At 43.4% G+C, this 19817-nt stretch overlaps 2 protein-coding genes across 3 annotated transcripts; one reads left to right on the forward strand and one right to left on the reverse strand.

Moving 5' to 3' along the window:
* The first annotated feature begins 241 nt into the window (after positions 1-241).
* LOC136534534 (filament-like plant protein 4) lies at positions 242-7771 on the forward strand. Of its 2 annotated transcripts, XM_066526963.1 has the most exons (7): positions 242-860; positions 2276-2368; positions 3084-3187; positions 3800-3995; positions 4253-6566; positions 6641-6701; positions 6946-7771. In XM_066526963.1, the coding sequence occupies exons 3-7, from the start codon at positions 3098-3100 to the stop codon at positions 7372-7374; spliced, it is 3090 nt and encodes a 1029-aa protein (XP_066383060.1). In that variant the 5' UTR covers positions 242-860; positions 2276-2368; positions 3084-3097; the 3' UTR covers positions 7375-7771. The 2 variants fall into 2 exon arrangements, with proteins under 2 accessions (XP_066383060.1, XP_066383058.1); XM_066526961.1 differs by lacking the exon at positions 2276-2368.
* Positions 7772-10557: 2786 nt separating this feature from the next.
* On the reverse strand, positions 10558-19540 carry LOC136534554 (brefeldin A-inhibited guanine nucleotide-exchange protein 2-like). Its single transcript, XM_066526972.1, has 11 exons — positions 18030-19540; positions 16496-16813; positions 16055-16400; positions 15483-15905; positions 15123-15409; positions 14679-14952; positions 13666-14144; positions 13239-13560; positions 12766-13138; positions 11965-12650; positions 10558-11437 (listed from the first exon to the last, which is right to left on the reverse strand). Exons 1-11 carry the CDS (start codon positions 19292-19294, stop codon positions 10826-10828), a joined length of 5385 nt encoding a protein of 1794 aa, XP_066383069.1. The 5' UTR covers positions 19295-19540; the 3' UTR covers positions 10558-10825.
* Between the last annotated feature and the right edge of the window lie 277 nt (positions 19541-19817).

Consider the following 19817-nt stretch of genomic DNA (forward strand, 5'->3'; position numbering starts at 1 on the left):
CCAAAAAAAAAAAAAAATCGGTCAAACGCACTGAACCGACGTGTAATACTCCGCTGGCATCACGCACTAACCTGTTTCTCTCTCTGAGATGACAGAGGAGAGCTGCAGAGTGCAGAGCTGCGTTCCCAACTTTTCCCCACCGGCCACCCCCCACCACTTTCTTCCCATCTCCTCCCTCGCTGGACCCTGCGCCATCGCTTTTGAGCACACCTACCGGTGGCGGCAGCAGCGCCCTCCTAACAAAAAGCACCCGCACCGGCATTCCCCCACCTCTCTCCCTCTCCCCCCTTCAAACCAAAACCAAAACCCAAGCACCACCACCTCCTCCACTCATCATACAGCAGCAGAGCCGAGAGCCGCATTGCCAAACCGGGCGAGCCGCAGTGCTGCAAGCGCCCCCACACCGCGCACGCGCCGCGCCGCACCGAACAGGGGAGGCGCCACCACCCTACTCGCTTTGGCCTGGCGCTAGCGCTCGCTAGCAGTAGCAGCAGCCTAGCAGCGGGCGGGAGGAGGCGAGATTCCAAAGGGGGAAAAAAAGGCCCGGGAGCAAAAGGGGAGGCGAGGCGAGGTGCGGAGGGGGGAAAAGCGGCAGTTGACGAGGGAGTCCAGTCCAATCCAATCCAGCCGGACCGCGGCCGACGCGGTAGTAGCGCCGCTGTGACTGGCTGGAAGGCAAGTGTGCTCGGCAAGCGACGCACGCCACCGACACCGGCACCCCCTCGCGGCGATCGGAGCGCGCGCCAGATCCAACACCCCCGCCGGAATCGCGGCGGATTCCGGCGCCCGCGGCCCCGCCCCGGATCTGCATTCCGCGCAGGGGCTCCCCTCCTGACCGCCTCGCGCCCTCGTCTCCCCAGGTAATCACCCGCTTCCTTTCCCCATGAACCTGTTTGACGTGTTTTCCCTGTATTTTCCGTTCGTGGCTATGGCTTTATTGCTCTTCCCGTTCGTTTGAGCAATGTGTGTAGCAACTTCTACTACGTCTCGTTCGGGAATTTTTTTGATCGTGTGCTTCGATAGCAGAGCCTGCTGCATACGGAGTTCCTCTGTTCATGCCGGATGTCGCGCTCTCTGAAATTTTACTGTACAGTTTAATGTTTAAACCCAAAATTTCTGCACAGTTTCTGAATATTTTTTCCCCACCGCGCCGTTCGCTTTGTTGTTTGTTGGTTGAGGTTCCGCCCTCCGGGCTCTCCGCTTCGTGTTTCGTTGTCCTTTCTGGACGGAACTGAACTCATAACTCAGTCGCGGCGAGGATCGCTCACGCGGCGGCAGTTCCACACGGATAGTAGCGCTCCGGCAAGCCGTCGTGCTGCGCTCCCTGCCTCCCTCTGTGCTTCAGCTTTCCCCTTACCACGCTGGTCTGCTTCTGATGAACTCACTCTCTCCTCACACATGGAACATTCCTGTCCATCAGAGGAAGCCCATCTCGCGCACTACTCGATTTTTATTTTTATTACCGTGCTTTTATAGTTTTGCTGACCGTGCAAGAATACGGCCGCTTCACTACCCCACGGGGATAACTGCTGCTGCCAATTATTAGTAAAGGACGGAGATGAGGAGAGGGCGCGCCACAAGAACACCACAAGGACAATGAATGATGCAGCGGGGCATCTGGTTAAAGCCAAATCCACCGAGCGGAGACTACCATCAATGTCCGTATCGAGCTTGAGGTAGTAGTAGCTCCGAGCTTTTAAGCCGCGTCACGCGCGCCTTCTTTACGGCCGGAACCACCAGTTCTTTCACCGGGGACGCAGACTTTGCTAGAAGTGGCGGGGGCAGCAGGAGGCGTCCGGTCAGGTCATCTCTGCCGGATAAACATGTGCGACCCCCACGCTGGCGTCTTTGGTGCCCGTCTTAACTGCGGTTCTTGCCCGGGCGGCCTGCCTGCAGGTTCGGTTGCCGTTCGCGCTGAAGCTCTACAGCCTGTGCGCCTGTCAGCTCTCAGCTGCGCCCAACGCGCGATTATGGTCCATAAGTAGAAGATACTGTACCGCGTCAACTAAGCTCTGGTAGGTGCGCACACATAAGACAATACGCTTACTTGCCCGCGTCAATGCCCTGGCCTAGTTCTGGCTTGACGGTGATCGGATCGGGTGCACTGTGCTGTGCTTGCAACTTGGCCTCGCGTGGGGGCCGCCCGCAACGACACGTGCTGATTGTACCGCGCGTTCTTGCTTGAAGGATTGGTTTCCTCTTTTATGCAGGGATTCGATTCTCTTGGCCTGCCTGACCCTGACCCTGACCCTGACCCTGCTCTGTCCCTATATAGCTGTGACTCCACTGTGGCAGAAGCTTCTGCCTTTCGATGATTGGAGCTGTACGTCTCCTGCCAGTGGAATGTTAAGATACTTGAGCTGGTGAGGTACGTTTGGATTTATGAACCCTACGCGGCCACACTGGGGACTGATTGGAGTAGTTGATCCTATTATTGGTATTCTTTTCTAACCATATATAGTGGAGTGATTATTAACTTAAGCGCGCGTAGCACTTGCCCAACAACCGGTGTTTTACTAGTTATATTCAGTTTGGGGTTCTTGCTGGCAGACTGGCTGTGTTTTGTATGGACATGCAGAAAACACATTAGCTCATTTGTCAGAAGGCTAGAGCCATACGTTAGTTTCCTATCTAATGTCTTCACAGTTCCTGTAGTCCTACAGCTTAGCTTCACTTGCTTTTGATGTTTCTGGTCTGCACAAGGTGCATATGGTATACTGGCTTTAATGTGTGGGTTATGCAATGTTGTTTTCGTAAATTTGGTTAACTAATCTCAGGTCGATACTGTACTGACTATCTTGTGGTGTTGGTTTGAAGATAGTTTTTTGGTTGACTTTTTTTTTTGCCTGTCATCATATGCTACTAGCACTGTGTATGGAAATCTGTATGCAATGTCACAATGGTCATGTTAGTTCATTTTTTTAGAATTACACGTTGGTTTCATGAGATGTCTATATGCTTTATATGGTTGTCAAATTTAATGACTAAACAGTTTAACTCCATTTACTTTTGAGTTTTTCTCCTACCTATACCCAATTTATCAGTTTCGTAGCTGATCACAAATATTCACCACATCTTATTAGATACTCTGCAAGCAATGGATCGACGCAGCTGGCCTTGGAAGAAGAAATCATCTGATAAATCATCAAATGCAGATGCGTTGCAGAATTCTAATCATGCAGAACAGGTTTGCCAAGATTTCTTGTATAATATTGAGTTAGATTGATCTAAGTCTCCGTATTATAAGATGATAGTATTAACCTCCTATATTTTCTACTCCCTCCATTTCAAATTGTAAGTAAAAGCTATGTATCTAGAAAAGCCAGAACGACTTACAGTTTGGAATGTAGAGGGTACCTAAGGATGCCAGAAGAAAGATTTGATAGGTGCAATTGCACAAGGGACTGTTCTGAGTTAACTGATGCCACTTGGTTGTTGGTCATGCAGCCATGTTTCTTTAGTTCGTTTTCGTTTTCTTTCAGCAATAGGGTACATTGTCTTGACTAATTGAACATGTTCCTTCTAACCTGTGCCAAGATGTCCCTTGATCTGATCTGTTCACCTCTTTCTTTCTCTCTCTCTTTATCTTCATTTTCTTTCATAAACCATGGTGGTGTGGTAAAGTGTCACATACCATTTGGCATGGCAATGGCTAGAATCAGTTGGCCAGTTTTTTTTTTCACCTTTATACATCAAAAGCTGGTTGGGCAGTAATCCTGTGCATTATGGTAACCTGATTGATAAGTTTTGACATATCTTTAAAGTATACTTCTGCTAAAACAAGTTCTGTTCTCTGCAGGAAGATAAAGCTCCAAAATCTATGCAAATTTCACCTGAAACATATGCACATCTTACTGAGTCGGAGGAAAAAGTAAAAGTTTTAGAAGAAAATGTGATGGTCTTGAATGAAAAACTCTCTGCGGCACAATCTGAGATCACAACTAAAGATGCTCTTGTGAAGCAGCATGCAAAAGTTGCTGAAGAAGCTGTATCAGGTACACATAAGATGACTAATTTTCTTTTTGAAATATATTTATATTAGTCGTTTTCCTTTTTTGGATAGAATAATTTAGTAAGTTGGCCTGATATTGGGTTATGATTTATAAAAATAGGCTGGCTTCTGAATGGAAGTTAGGTTGTAACAGTCTTCTTTTTTATATGGAACAAACTTTCTCTAGATAATATACAGTTTAGTTTATGAGATAACTATACTAAATGTATTTGTGACATAATTTATGTTTTGGCATGCTAGGTTGGGAGAAAGCTGAAGCAGAGGCCTCCGCACTGAAGCTTCAGCTAGAAACTGTTACATTGTCTAAGCTAGCAGCTGAAGAAAGAGGTGCACATCTGGATGGTGCATTGAAAGAATGCATGAAGCAAGTAAGGACTGTTAAGGGAGAAGGTGAGCAGAAGCTACATGATGTAGTCTTTGCAAAAACCAAACAGTGGGAGAAGATAAAGGCTGAGTTCGAAGCAAAATTACTTGAATTTGAACAGGAACTCATAAGGGCTGGTGCTGAGAATGATGCACTCACAAGATCACTTCAAGAGCGGGCAGAACTGTTGATGAAAATTGATGAGGAAAAAGCTCAAGCTGAAGCCGAGATTGAAGTCTTAAAAAGCACAATCCAATCAGGTGAAAGGGAGATAAATTCACTAAAATATGAATTGCATGTTGTCTCCAAAGAGCTTGAAATCCGCAATGAAGAAAAGAACATGAGTGTGCGCTCAGCTGATGTAGCAACTAAACAGCACCAGGAAGATGTCAAGAAAATATCAAAACTTGAAGCTGAATGCCAGAGATTGCGCAGTCTTGTTCGAAAGAAGTTACCTGGCCCTGCTGCACTAGCTCAGATGAAAATGGAGGTGGAGAGCTTGGGTAGAGAGTATGGAGACCACAGAGTACGACGATCCCCTGCAAAGAATTCTAGTTTCCATCGGCCTATGTCTCCTATGTCTCCTGTTCCTGATTATGCAATTGAGAACATACAACACATGCAGAGAGAGAATGAGTTTCTGACTGCTCGTTTTTTAACAATGGAAGAAGAAACCAAGATGCTTAAAGAGGCATTGACAAAGAGAAACAGTGAGCTGCAATCTTCAAGAAGCATGTATGCTAAGACAGCAGGAAAGCTCCGAAGCTTGGAAGTTCAAATGTTGACTGGAAACCAACATAAGAGTCCATCAACTCCAAACATGGATATTCACTTTGATGGTGCATTGAGCCAAAATGGAAGCAACCCACCTAGCATGACTTCCATGTCTGAAGATGGGGTAGATGATGAAGGAAGTTGTACAGAATCTTGGGCCAACGCTCGGGTATCTGAGCTCTCTCAACTCAAAAAAGAGAAGGCGGCCAAGAGCAGCGTGACAGAAAGCTCCAATAGGTTGGAGCTAATGGATGACTTCTTAGAGATGGAGAGATTAGCATGTCTGTCTTCTGAAGTTAATGGCAATGGCAGTACTATTGACAAAATGAAGATAGACAATGTTGGGGCTACTTTGCCTGGCTTTACTGAAAGAGATGGTATTAAAGATTTGCAGTCAGCTTCACCAATGTCAGAAACTCCATCTAATAAACAGTGTCTGTCTGAGAAATCTTCGCTTTTGAAATTCCAGTCAAGAATATCTTCCTTACTGGATTCTGAATCACCAGAGAATAATGCTGGAAAGGTACTTGATAGTATCAGAAACATTCTAAAGGATATTGAAGATGAGGCAGATTTGGTGAATGCAAATGGGACTTTAAGTTCAGAGAGCAAATGTGCCATGGATCAAGAACTTAAGAATGCCATATTGAAGATTCAGGACTTTGTCAAGTTACTTGATCAAGAAGTCTCCAAGTTTCAAGGCCAGTCATCTGATTATGATGGGCTATGTGAGAAAACACAACAGTTCTCTGCATTAGTTGACAGAGTTCTGTCAAACGATGATGTCCTAAATGATATTGTCATGGCACTGTCTGTTATCTTGTCAGAAACTAGCCAGATTAAGTTCACATTGTTGAGAGACAATAGCAATGAAGCAGAAACTAATAACTTAGATTGTGTTGATAAAGTGACTCTACTTGAAAATAAGGTGGTGCAGCCTGAGCCAGTAAAAGACAATGTTTCTAGTCTCTGCCCACTATTGCCTCATTCATCTTCAGATCCTGAGTTTGAGGGGCATGCTGATGCTGGATTTGATGTTAAGACTGCAGTGAAGGTCTGCTTGCCAGAGGAATATGAACAACTTAAATCTGAGAAGACACTTTTGGAGGGAGAACTAGCGAAGTGCAACGAAATAATAGAAGAAACAAAGGTTAGATTAAGTGATATGGAGAAAAACCTGGAAGACCTCACATCTAAGTTGGCTGACAGTGAGAAATCAAATAGCTTGAGTGAGACACAGTTGAAGTGTATGGCTGAATCTTACAAGTCACTTGAATCAAGGAAAATTGAATTAGAAAATGAGATAGAAGTGTTACAGTCCAAAATAGATGCTTTAACAGCTGAACTCTCTGATGAAAGACAAAGTCATCAGGAAGACTTAGTTAAATACAGAGATCTCGAGGAGAAGATGGAAAGGTAAATTCAAATGCTTTGAAATATAGATCGCCCTCTACTTGATTTCTCTTCTGACTTTCTTTTATGATGTGAAGGTATGAGACGGAGAGGAGTTCAATGCTTGTGGACGAGGACCCAGACACCAAGTCAAAGCAGGTACAGTAGTTAGGTTTTTCCCATTGCTATTGTCTACGACCTTCATTCATTTGTTGCGTTTTAATCTTGATGTGTGAGTAAGTGCTTCCAGATCAATAAGTAATGGCAGCAATGTACTCAAGCACTAAATTGATTTGAAAGTTTTTCAGGCTTACCTTGAACTGTAGTTTGTTCTGTCAAACTACTAAACTTTTCATGACACCAAATACTTTGAGCAGCTAATTTTGTGTTTAAATGATGACAGGAGAAAGAGATAGCGGCTGCAGCAGAGAAGCTGGCAGAGTGCCAGGAAACTATATTGATTCTTGGCCGTCAGCTGCAAGATATGCGTCCTCCAGCCGAGTCACTAGGCTCTTCACCTAATGGGCAACGCATGGAGGACTTTCTGCAGGATGCTGTAGGAACAACCGCAGGAGAATATTCCCAGAAGCCTTCAGGCCAACCTGATACAGACCAGGATATGCTTAGGACAGGAAGTGTGTCTCCGGTCAATGGATACAAGACACACATGATCCCTTCTGATGCGGACGGAAGCCCTTTCGTTTCTCCTAACAGCTCCAAGCGCCCGAAGCGTCGATCGAGGTCCTCTTCGTCTTCCTCATTCACCAACCACCCGTTGCCAGACAAACAGAGCCGAGGATTCAGTCGGTTCTTCGCAAAGACCAAAGAGTGAAACTTCTCCGGAAACGCAGTATCAGGTTTGTTGATTATTGGTGCCGTTTGGGCGGGATGGTGGAGGTCATGAATTTCTGTAGAGCTAGTGAGGCAAGCCTGCTTGTGCGTTCTCTCAGGCCAGGTGACGCCTTTGGGTTGCTGGAATAATACTTAGCTTGCAGTCGAGCGGGTTGTGGCGAGGGTGTGTGGGGGAATGTAAGTTGTCAGTCTCTTCTGCTAGAGCTTTTCCGCGTTGCTGTGTGTTTGAAACCTCACTCAAACCTCACTGTACATGTGCTTACTTGCTTGAAGGAGCATGGTTGTTGGTTTGTGTTTAATCCTCTTGTGAATTAACCTGTGTGTATTGTCCTTGTACTGGTTTCATGTACAGTTAACCTGCGCTAATTTGAAGGGTATCGATGTACGTATTATATTCTGTTGATCAGTCTGCAATCCTGTAGTACGATGATGCTATAGGGTTTGCGTGGTGTCATTTTATACAGTGGTTCCTTCTCGGTTTTCCAAAAAAAACCAAAACTAGTAATACCTATAACCACGTGTACAACTGACTGAATTATAGAAAGTACCCTGCATTTCAGTTTTCATGCCAAATAATACTACGTTGGTGCGGTAAAAGAATAGGTTCGCGCAACGTGGATTGGTGTGCGTAGTCTATAGGTTGACGATCGCATTTCCGCTTTACACGTCAGTGCTGACGTGGACGGGAGGTACCACAGCAACGGCCATGGCACCAGTAAAACCCCCTCTGGTGGAGTTTCGCAAGGCTTCAATTTCATGACACTATTTATGAAGCTCCTTTTCTCCTCCAACGACTAGAAGCCGGTGAAATAATTATTTTTAGTTTTACCGGCTTCGACTTCTCTTGCTACTGCAGATGAAGCTACACCAAAGAGTCCTAAAGTTGCGCAAAAGCGCTAGGCCTGACACCTGAATACCTGATACACCTGATACAGGTGGTAGCAGCACTCTGGTCCCAAAATCGCTGTCGTCTCCTCCTTCAGCACCATAATCATCGTGTTCACCTCATTGAGCACGGACTCTCCTTTTCTAAAAAAAATTGAGCACGGACTCTACCGGTGTGTTTTGTTTTCTAGATGAACCCAAATTGGAGATGGTGATCCATGTTTTTGACTTGTTTAATAGTTTAGGCAAATCGATAAAGAGATTCAGTTCTCTAATATGCTAGCAGAACTAGTTTAGGTGAAAAATGGCGAATGAGTCCGTGCCCACCCAATATTGCTCGTTGGTGCTTGCGGATCTGGATAGAAGCATGGCTGTGTTCGGCTGCTCATTTAAGTCGGTACAATATTTTTTTCTCCCAATTTATTAGCTGTACAAATCAGCGCAAACGGCTTATGGACCAACCGAATAATTGCTTTGTCTTTCTTTCAGCAAACATCCAAATGATTTTATCTCACAGATCATTTATCTATGTTTTAATATAATGTTATCTTTATATGCAATTAAATCTAAAAGATCTTACACGATTATGTTTCAGTAAAAAAAAAAGTGGATCCAATGTGTCATAATCAGTCTGGTCATTCTATTCTAGGCAACCAAACAAAAAGAGCCTCTCCAAAGAGTCTTTTTTTAATTTTACTCTCTAAATCATCGTTTGAAGACTTATTTGAATAAGAATCGCTTTCTATATTTTGTATCCTCCAACAACGCGCTTCTCTATGTCTTAAGTGCACTCTAGAAAGTCATTATTGCTATCTATCTTTGGCTAGCGAGAAATCCAAAATAAATGATATCTCGTCCATCCAAACAAAAAAAAAGAGCAACATGCTCCATTCAACTTTGACCTTTAATCAAATACACCCTACTTATGATATATAAAAAAAAACTACGTAGCCCATGTAAGCATTGTCTCCTCGCGGAACAGACAACAGTCACCTCGTCCACTTTTACAAACATACTCCCTATTCTAAATTAATTCATTGTGTGTCATTAAAAAAGATCGCAATGTTCTGTGTGTCCTCTGGAAAAGTTCAGCGGTCTTCAGCGCCACTGCTCCAACTTTTTTGTGCCCTCCATGCCACTGCCGTCAGTTTGGGCTCAAACGCCGTCAAACTGTAGGTGTGAAAAGTCAAAAATATCCTTATATCTAAATATGTCATTAATTTTTTTGAGCATCTTAACGACTTCAAATGAAAAACTCAAAACTAAAAAGTCGTAGATCTCGTCGAGATCTATAATTTTTATATAAAAATTATCTTTATTTAATTCAACAAAAAAATAATTTGATGTGATTAATATATCTTAGAAAAATCATATATTTTTTTACGGAATTAAATGAAAATAATTTTTATATGAAAATTATAGATCTCGACGAGATCTACAACTTTCTAGTTTTGAGTTTTTTCATTTGAAGTCGTTAAGATGCTAAAAAAAATTAATGACATATTTAGACATAAGGGTATTTTCGACTTTTCACACCTGCAATTTGACGGCGTTAGAGTCCAAACTGACGGCAGTGGCATGGAGGACACAAAAAAGTTGAAACAGTGACGCTGAAGACCGCTGAACTTTTTTCAAGAACACACAGGGCATTACGATTTTTTTTAATGGCACACAAGAAACTTCTAAATTCCAGAGCGAATGGGGTTTAGATCCACTAATAAAAGCCGTTTCTATAGTCGTGACAGTCGCAACCAGTCACCATGACCAACATTCAAGTAAGTACAATGTCCACTGAAAAATTTTTAATGCTCTCTCCGTCCCAAAATAATAAGCATATTTTATTTACATAGGAAAAAGTCAAATTGTACAAGCAATGATCAACATATTCAAATTATACCCAATGTTTAGAACATACAAACTTGCATCTACAGATTTATATTCAAAATGCATGAGATGATATTGATTCTTTAGCAAATAACAACATATTATAAAAGAAATTAAGAATCAAAATATATTTTATTGACTTTTCCTTTGATCAAAATACACGTATACGTGTATTGTTTCGGAACAGATGGGAGTATATATATCTGGTAACACTCCCAACTCGCAGGAACGGTATAATCCAACCCGTACAGGTCCTTTGTGCAAGGGTACAGCGTGATCACAGGAGCTGGTAACCGTGCTGCTTCTTACACAGAACCACATTCCAGGAAGGAGAAACGCTACTCGACAAAAGCATGTAAAATATGCCTAAAAACTCTAGAAATCAGTACATTAGGAACAGAATGGGCACAATTTTAACTAAACTACCATACATAATTCAGTTCTCTATAGTAACATACACTCCTCCCAACGCGAACAAGAAAAGAATGTCCAGGAAAAATTGATCTGCAAGATCAGTTCGGCACAAAAATATGAACTCCCCCAGCAACTAAATGATTAACAGAACAAAATGGGGGGAAAGGAGGAACACAACGGGATTCCACTTAAACAAAGAAAAACTTACATGGTGATGTATACTACTATGTATAACATGGTGCTCAGCATCAGCAGGATTGGAGCACGAGTGGGCCAACCCAAGTGCTGAGCACATCACTCAGGGCCACCTGTACTTCACTAGAGCCATGCTCGCAGCTTATGAGCCCAGCGAGGAGGGGGAAGAACTGGCCAAGGTTCTTCTCGAAAGTTGAGTCACCTAGTCCGCTAATAGCTTGCAGGGTTGAGACAACAAGAGGTGCTCTCGCCGCAAGTTCCCTTCGCTTCGATGAACCAACAGGGATAAGCCAATGGCCTAGCGGCTGTGTGCCACTGGAAAGCTGAGAAGGTCTTGCTGTGCTCAAGTATACCTCAAGGACCTCCTTGCACAAGCCAATAAGGTGACTCTCCACCACCTCTGTGCTTCCATGATCAGGAGAGCTGTCCAGAAATATGTTCTGAAGGATACTGAGGCACAGCTGGTATGACTCGTTCTCAAGGCGCAACAATGGCGGGTCCTGCATTTGCGTCATCGAGCCCAACTCTTGCAACTTGGAACGCAGATCACTATCACTGTTTATTTTGTGAGCATGTGCGGCAACAGTGTGCAAGGCCTCGAACAGGATTACTGTGTTCTGTGCTGATAACTGTGCTCTGTACATGTTATATACCTCCATCACAGCCTACACAAAGAAATGCATAAAAGTAAATACAGCTGGCACTATCATATAGAAATTACCAAGCTCGTTTTTTAGAAGTTAAAGCAGATATTTCATACAAATTACAATTGAAAAAACTAGGAAATAAATATTTGGTTGAGCAGATAGGCTGAGAAAGGCTCTACAGGAGCAGGGGAATATTCCGAATAAATTTTACTTATTATGTTTAGTTTGTCTAATAATATATTGTACCTAAGGAGATCACCATCATCAGGAACCCCAAAAGAAACTTCAAGATAGGAAGGGCGCAGAACTATATATTTTCTTGTTTTTCCAGAAGAAATATTTTATGGGTTAACAATACTTCTATAAACCCACACCTATGTTATCAACCCTACATATACATGGTGTGGCATTGCCAAATTTTTCATTTTTCTCAATCTCAACTACCCATTTACAGATGCTGTACCAGATTCAAAGAATTCAAGAAAATTAGAGCTCTGAGAAAACAATATGTATCCGGACATAAAAGCAAACAGAAGCCTACATACCTGAATCAATAGGAGTTGTACAGCAGCTCGACATTTGGCATCACCAATTGCAAAGTATATATTCCTTGATCTAGAGGATTCTTCATTGTCATCCGCTAATGGTTGAGATTCGTCCTCTCTATTATCAGCAGAGACTCCATTTTCTGTTGGCACATTTTCCAGGTAAGCTCCAGATGAAACATAAGTGAAATCAGGAAGCGTCTCAGTGGCAGCTTCTTTCAATGACAATACAACCTCTAGCCATTTTTCATCCACAAACATAGATCCAGCACTGCTCATCAAACGAACAAATGCAGCAATACCTATACCAGCAAGACTCTGATGAGGACGCTTTATGAAACTTGTCAAGAGCAGCAGAACCTTCTTTAGAAGAGGATTAACTGTATCATAGAACTTAACAAAGAGATCTACAACCAACTGAAGTGCCAAAGTGCATGTCTCGTATAACCAAGCATCTTGATCAAGTTCTGCAGGATCATTTTCCACATTTTGTCCTTGTGGAGAACTATCAGATGGATCAATAGCATGACGTACATAATCAAATATTGGAAAAAGCACTGAATCGAACACCTTCTCCCATAAAGGCAGCGAGAAAAGATGGCCATGGTTTCTTAATGTGTCAAATAACACTTGCAAAGCACTTTTCCTGATTTCCGGTCTTAAGTCAAAGGTAAGTTCAGACAATCCTGCAAGGTTTTCAAATAAAAGCTAACGTTACCACATGCTCTGGAAATATAATAATTTCAACAGCAAACAGCAGAAGAATAGCCATAGAAACAAAAAGAAAAAATATATAATTACCCGCTAGTAAAGGAAACCAAAAGTGTATATGGTCTTCCTTGTCAACAAGCACTGTGCCTTCCTGCTTTCCATCATTAGTCAAATGAGGCGAGGGTGGATTACTGTTTGAAGAATTGTCCTTCAACCTTGAGGATCCAATATCACCTTCGGCCAACTTTGCCGCGCAGAATCGAAGAAATCCAATTGCATTAAGACTTATATCCTTGTTAAACCTGCTGTTAGTAAACGCAATAAGACAGTTCACACAATCATTGAATGTCGTTGACTCAGTCTCAGTAATGTATGGAAAGTACTCCCGCAGAATCTTTTCTATAATTTCAAAGGCCAATAGTACAATATTTTTGTGATCATCGTATGACGCTGTCGCAAAGACCTGAAAGATGTAAACCAGCAATGGATGTTCAGGAATGAAAACAAGAATGTCCCAGAGGTCTCTAGATAAGAGTTATGGTACATGAGTGGAGGTGTCATACCATAAACATACTCTTCCATCCTGACTTCACATGACTAACACGGGCCAATACCATTTGAGAGACACACCTGATGATAAGTTCTCTGATCTCAACAGCTCGGCTCTTCCTCATTACAACAACAAAAGGCTTCATAAATTCATTTTGGAAATTGTAGTTAGCGAGCTCCTCACGCTCCAGGAACTTCATAGATAACTGTCGCAAGGAGTCCATAGCAAATATTGCGATTGAAAGATTTTCTGAGCAGCCAATGGTGACAAAAAAATCAGACAAGACATGCCATATACTTGACCAAACAAGCCTGATGCGGTTCATATTGTAATGCCTACAAGAGGGCAAAAAGTAATCACACATTGTCTATAAGACAGAATAGAAGTGTAAACAAACATATTGCAATGTAGTAATGATAATAAAGCCTCGGAATGCTTACGCTATCTCGACTATCTTTGTCAGACTAAAAACTCTTGGATCAGAAGCAGACCGTAATTCCTCCATTGAAACCTTACAGAGAGCCTTCACAAAATCAATTATACCCTCGCTGTTGAGTTTTTGACTTCTTACAAATACACGGTTCATTTCAGCCATCCCAACTTGCTCCAAGAGGCTTGTCACCTCATTATTCATTTGATCCACACCAGAAGCTTTGCCACCGACACCAGCACTGTCATAGGAGCCTCTTTTAGAAGCTGAAGTAGCATTAGGGGCCTTCTTTTTCAGAACAGGAAGAATCAATGACTTAGCCTGTTTTGATTTATCAAGGTCCGGCTGCTGCAGCGCAAAGAAAGTGGCATCTGGAGGTGTTCCCTCTCCAACAAGATGTAGATTTTCAAAACGAGAAACACATGTCAATATATGCTCCCATGCTTCTTGCAAGTAATTTCCATCTTCATCTGCAATTAATAGAATTGCCTGTGAGGCAATCCACCACCACAACAAGAGAACATGAGAATGATAAAAGATTTTATCATGATTCTCAAACTAAGATATGGAAGACTGCAACTAGCAGCACGACATAAGGCATGCATGTCACAAAATGTACAATGAGGCATTCAGATGACAAGTCAGAATGGACGAAGGATAGAATCTGCAAGCTGGGAATTGGGACATTTGCTCCATGATTAGATGTCAAGAATGTTCTGCTCAATGTGACAATGCAATATTACCAAATGTTCAATTCATCCCATTATTAAACCAAGCAGCCCTAACTCAGAACCAACTCCTGTCTTGTACGAGTGTCACTACTCACTACATCAATCAAGCTATCAAAAAGTATTTTCCAAATTTAGCCAAAACTTGTCATCAAAAGGAAGCAAACTTCTAGGCATCATGGTTTCATTTAATACTTGTATTTATCTTTTCAACAACCACTAGGAAGAGAGAGAATACTACAACCAAGTGAAGAGCAGATGGCTTAACAGTTACGTCTTAATAAACAGTGCAAACCTTAATGGCTTCAACATTTTTCTGCTTAATATCAGCAGCAGAGTGAAGTGATGTAAACTTGGCAAGTGAAGTGATAAATGCATCTCTTTGAGTCTTCATTGACATGGCTGCAGTAACATGGATTGCAGAGCGAAATCCTTCAAGGCACTGGGATACAACAATTTCATCATCACTCTGGTCAAGTGGAACACTGAATGCTGCAAGCATAGGAGCCCAGCAAACCTCAACCATGAACTTCAAAACAACTACATCTGTGGCAGGATAAAATACAGACCTGATTGTTCCAAAAAAAAAATCCTAGATAAGACATTTATCTGATAAATTAAATGTCAAAACGCAATTCATGACCATAAATATATTGTTAGCAAAACAGAAAAATGTTGAAATAAAACAAGCATCTTAATCTAGCTTAGCTGATACCACTAAACATTTAAAATAACTCACTCGGACATGCGGGCCTTTTCTTTAAATTGCTCCTGCATATGCTTAATGAGGTCATCACTTGTTTCCATAGATGAACCTCGCTTGCGTACGACAATGTTAAGAATGTTATCCAATCCAAGAATTTTCTTAGAACTTGTTGATTGTTGCTGCTGTGGAACAAATTCATCTTCTTTCATCTTAATCTCCTTTTTCCAAATCCTTTCATACAAGGATCTCATAAATTCTTCAGGTAGGTCTTTCCCATCATCGATACCACGATTGTTTCTAATAAAATCTTCTGGTGACATCTGCATTGATTAACACGTTACATAATTGTGTAAACCAGAACTCCACAAAAGAACCTTCACCACAAGAAAGTACCTTATTTTTGACCATTGGGTTATGTGCATCAGTGTTAAGCATTATGACTGAATAAGCCAGGACATAAGCTGTATCTGCACTGGAAAAGGCCTTTGGATTACATTTGCAGTAACGCTCTGCAAACTTTTCCATAATCCGATCAATCTTTTGAGCTTCTCCAGGCAACCTGAAGCCTTGAAGGAAAGCTCTAATTGCTTCATCAAACTCCAGTCCTTGAAAATCAAATGAGTCCACATATGCATGCATGACTTTCAGCGATAAATCTTCCCTTTCACCTAAATAATCACCAATCATAGTCTTGTTCAAGCCAGAAGCACTTTTTAGGAACGTGGCTATCTCCTCTGGTGACTCCCCCACCTTGCTTGCACTAACGAGGAACTCAATCCCCTTCTTCGGCTTCCGGTTAAACAAAGAGATACCCTCCTGTTATTCAGACATAATTAATCAACCACATAAAAAGAAGAGAATCAACAGATACAATGGAGAATTGGAGATGCAGCAAGTTGTATAGTAACAAGCACACTCCCACCAAGAACTGAAAGCAAAATAACTAGTAGTATAGTATCATCCACCTGAAGTTCTATCTTGTAAGCTCGACGTTGCTCCAAAGATGCAGCCTCTGAAATTCCATTTGATAGCTCAGAATGTGAATCAGATGCTTCACTAGACTCATCTCCATTGTTATCTGCCTGGGGGAGCTCATTGCCACCATCATTGTCATTCTTCTCTGATTCTATATTAGGAGAAGCAGGATCTGGAATCCGTAGCTGCTTATTCATCCAATCTCCCATGGACCTCAGAATAGCAACTAAGCATTTCATTGCTTCACTTTTCATTGTGGTATCCTGAGGTGGTACCAATGTGGTAGGGACACCAGCAGGAGGTCCTTGAGCAGTTTTTAGTAGACCATTCACCATCCTATTGGTCAAAACATCAAGAAAAATATCACAAAAAGAATAGCAAATATAACTAATGCTGAACCAGAGCACTAAGAAAACTGAATAATCCAGTACCTCTCAAATATGTTTGATGAGTGGACATCACAATCGTAATTAAGGAAAATATCAACTAGGATTTGAGAATCACCACAGAGCTTCTCCAAAAAACGAAGAACAATCATCTTTGCCTGATAATTTGGTTGAGCAATATTTTCCAACACTCTCAAAATGATCATGGGAAAGAATACACCAATCTCTGCCTTCAATCCTGGTCTGAATCTTGCCACTAAGCTAATAAAAATAGAACAAGATAGCTGAAATACAATCATATGCGATGAGGCACAGTTCTTTAAAAGTGACAGGCATAGATACTGCCTGATAGCACCGAGAAACCTGGACATGTTAAAAGAAAATCTTGATCAAACAGGGATCCACCGAGAAACATAAAAACCAATCAAGAGAACGGGTTACACAGCTTAATAGAATAGCAATGCAACTACTGTGCAACAAATATCACCTACTGATTATATCAAGTAACATGACAGAAGATGCTGTTGTACATAGAATATTGAATAGTATTTGTAATATTTATTGGTAGGTTGGTAATATATATTCCCATGCCAACACTTTAATATCAACCATTTCTCAGCACAATGATTCCCGTCCATCAATCAAGTAATTTAAAGCACCAGTATAGACAAAGGCAACTGAAATAATAGATGACGCACTGACACTACCACAAGTGATGTCCCTTGCTAAATTTACTGAAAAACTGCTTACACGTTGTAACAGCATGCGAGAGGGTGTGTGTGTGTGTGTGTGGGGGGGGGGGGGGGGGGGGGGGTGACTTAGATTCTTGCTTCTCCTAGCACAACAGTTTGCTCATGAAGGACGCGACTGTGAATTGTCATTGCGAAAAATGAATGTAGACTTTGCTGCTGAAAAGCTAACTAGCTATTACTATCCACATGAATGCATTGTAATTTTATCATTTCTGTTCTGATAAAACCTAGTCAATCCGAGAGAAGAAATACTTGCACATCTGTGTATCGTAAGCTAAAACATGTTCCCTAGTGACAATTCCAGTACATTCTTCTAGCTATTGATCACTTTCCAGTCAAGTAGTTTCATTCAATTGCCAATGCTAACTCTTGTAGTACAAACAAAGCCAGATGGAGCATGAATTCAATTAACTAAATAATACAACGAAGTGCATGAAGATTAAAATCAATAGCAGCTTTGGAGATTAACTCTCCAAGTTCCTTTTTTTCCCAGGAGATCAGAGAAAGTCCAATAGGTTTCTATTTCAACGTCTAAGCAATAAGCAGTGTGACATACCAGTTTAATCCCTGCCAGATGCAATTAGGAATTCCAATATTTTCTCTAAATTTGTTGACATAGGCATACATCGAAACACTATCACCATATCAAACCAACAGTATTGCTATTATCAATTCAGTGCCTACAACTTTTGTGCCAACTTTTCAGTTTTCATGCGATAAAGTGGCACACAAATTATTGTTCAATACTGGGAAAATGTTTCAACAAATTCAGAAGATCTGCAGCACTAAACTTGTTTGTCAAAAGTTTCAGTAAGTGTATATGTTACCTCTCACTGGTCCGGAACACAGCCCCAGCATTTTCGAGCAAGATCTTGAGAAGCTCGAGAGCAAGGATCTTTCCTCGCATCACTATGGGATCTGCTGGTGCATCCTTGGGTGGTGTCTTCATGGAAAGCTTACACAAAGCCCGGAAAACTAAGAAAGCATCCCTCCGCAACTTATTTCCAATTCTCACATCAGCATCGTCATCCAGGGTGCCTACCACTACCCCCTCGATGCCAAGCTCGTCCTTACGACCCTCAATAGCTGTTTTGTACATGCTGATCTCCCAGTACTTGGCATCAAGCATGTCCTTATCTGTCGAATCAAGCAAATCTGCTGGGTTTGCCCCTTCCTCTGCCGCTGCTGTCGTCTCAAACGCACCATCATGGGCAACAGTGGCTCCTGCCCCTGCTGATGAAGCTGTCCGTGCCAGAGGTGTGAGTGCACCATCAAAGTCACCAATGATCTTCGAAATGAATCCCTGTACAGCATTGGGGTCAGCAGTTGGCGAGCCCGAACCAGCGTCAGGTAGCTCAATCACGTCAGCCACGACTATGGGTTGTACGGGCACGGTCGACGAGTCAGCTTCCATTCGGCGGAACACAATCACCAGCATCTGCACAAGCGAAGCCTTGGCAGTGGCCTGATTGACGGCACTGCGGCTCCCGAGGTACATATCATAGCACGCGCGCACGGCACGTAGAAGGCAGTCGCCGTGGAGGCGTACAGACGTAGAGGTGACCGCCGAGAGGAGCGTCTTGAGGAGAAGGAGCTCAATGTGCTCGTCATCAAGGCCAAGCGCATTGCAGGCGGCGTCCAGGAGTGAGGCGACGAGCTGCGCTGAGGGATCGGCAGACGGGTCGGCCTCGCCATGGATGTAGGAGTGTGCGATCAGCCTGTGAAGGAGCTCCAGCGCGGCCTCGGCGAGCTTGGCGCTGCCCGAGCCGAGTGCGGAGGTCACAGGGGCGAGGAGCAGCTCCGAGTCCGCAAGCGACAGGCTGCGCAACGGACCAGGCTGCGCGGACGAGGAGGTCGGCGTCGAGGGGGCGGAGGTCGGCGTGGATGGCGCCTGCGCCTCGCCTGCGGGCGGCGGCGGGGGCTTCTGGAGGCGGTCGAGGATGGACTTGGCGGTGTGCGAGAGCTTGGAGTGCGCCTTGTTGCGCCACGAGGCATTTTTAATGAGCTTCTCGAGGAAGGGCGTGAAGACCTCGACGAGGCGAGGGTCGGACTCCGGCGGGGACGGCGGCGGCGCCGCGACCGCGGAGGCCATTATTCCGCGGCGGGATCCGGTGGCCGCGGCCGCGCCGCGCCGGGTGGATCTGGATCTGGGCGGGGCGTGGCGGGGGTTTGAGGTGGTTTGGATCGGGGAGTGGGGCGTCGGGGAGAAAGGCACAGGTAGAGGAGAGAAGGGAGAGATGCTGGTCGTGCGCGTCGTAGATTTGCGATGGGAGCTTCCAAGTGACAGATCTGTTAGCTGTCTATGACATGTGGGGGAAAGCTAGCATGGGGCCAACGTGTCGGTGAGTTAATAGTGGGGTTGCAGCTTGCACCTTGCATCCTGCACGCAGGCGATCGACGGGCGAAGACGAATAGACGATGCAAGTGACTGGAAGAAGAGCGGAGGTGAACCGGCGGATGAGCACGCGGGAGTCGGGACCCAGATCACATAGGCACATAGTTATATGGGCCGGTATTAGGCCACGCAGGAGTGGTGGTTCGACACGGACCGGGCTTTTTTAGATTGTGGAATATAAGGCCTCGTTTAGATCACCTCCAAATTTCAAGTTTTTCAC

This window comes from Miscanthus floridulus, chromosome 2 (assembly GCF_019320115.1).
Source record: "Miscanthus floridulus cultivar M001 chromosome 2, ASM1932011v1, whole genome shotgun sequence".
Taxonomy (NCBI): Eukaryota; Viridiplantae; Streptophyta; class Magnoliopsida; order Poales; family Poaceae; genus Miscanthus; species Miscanthus floridulus.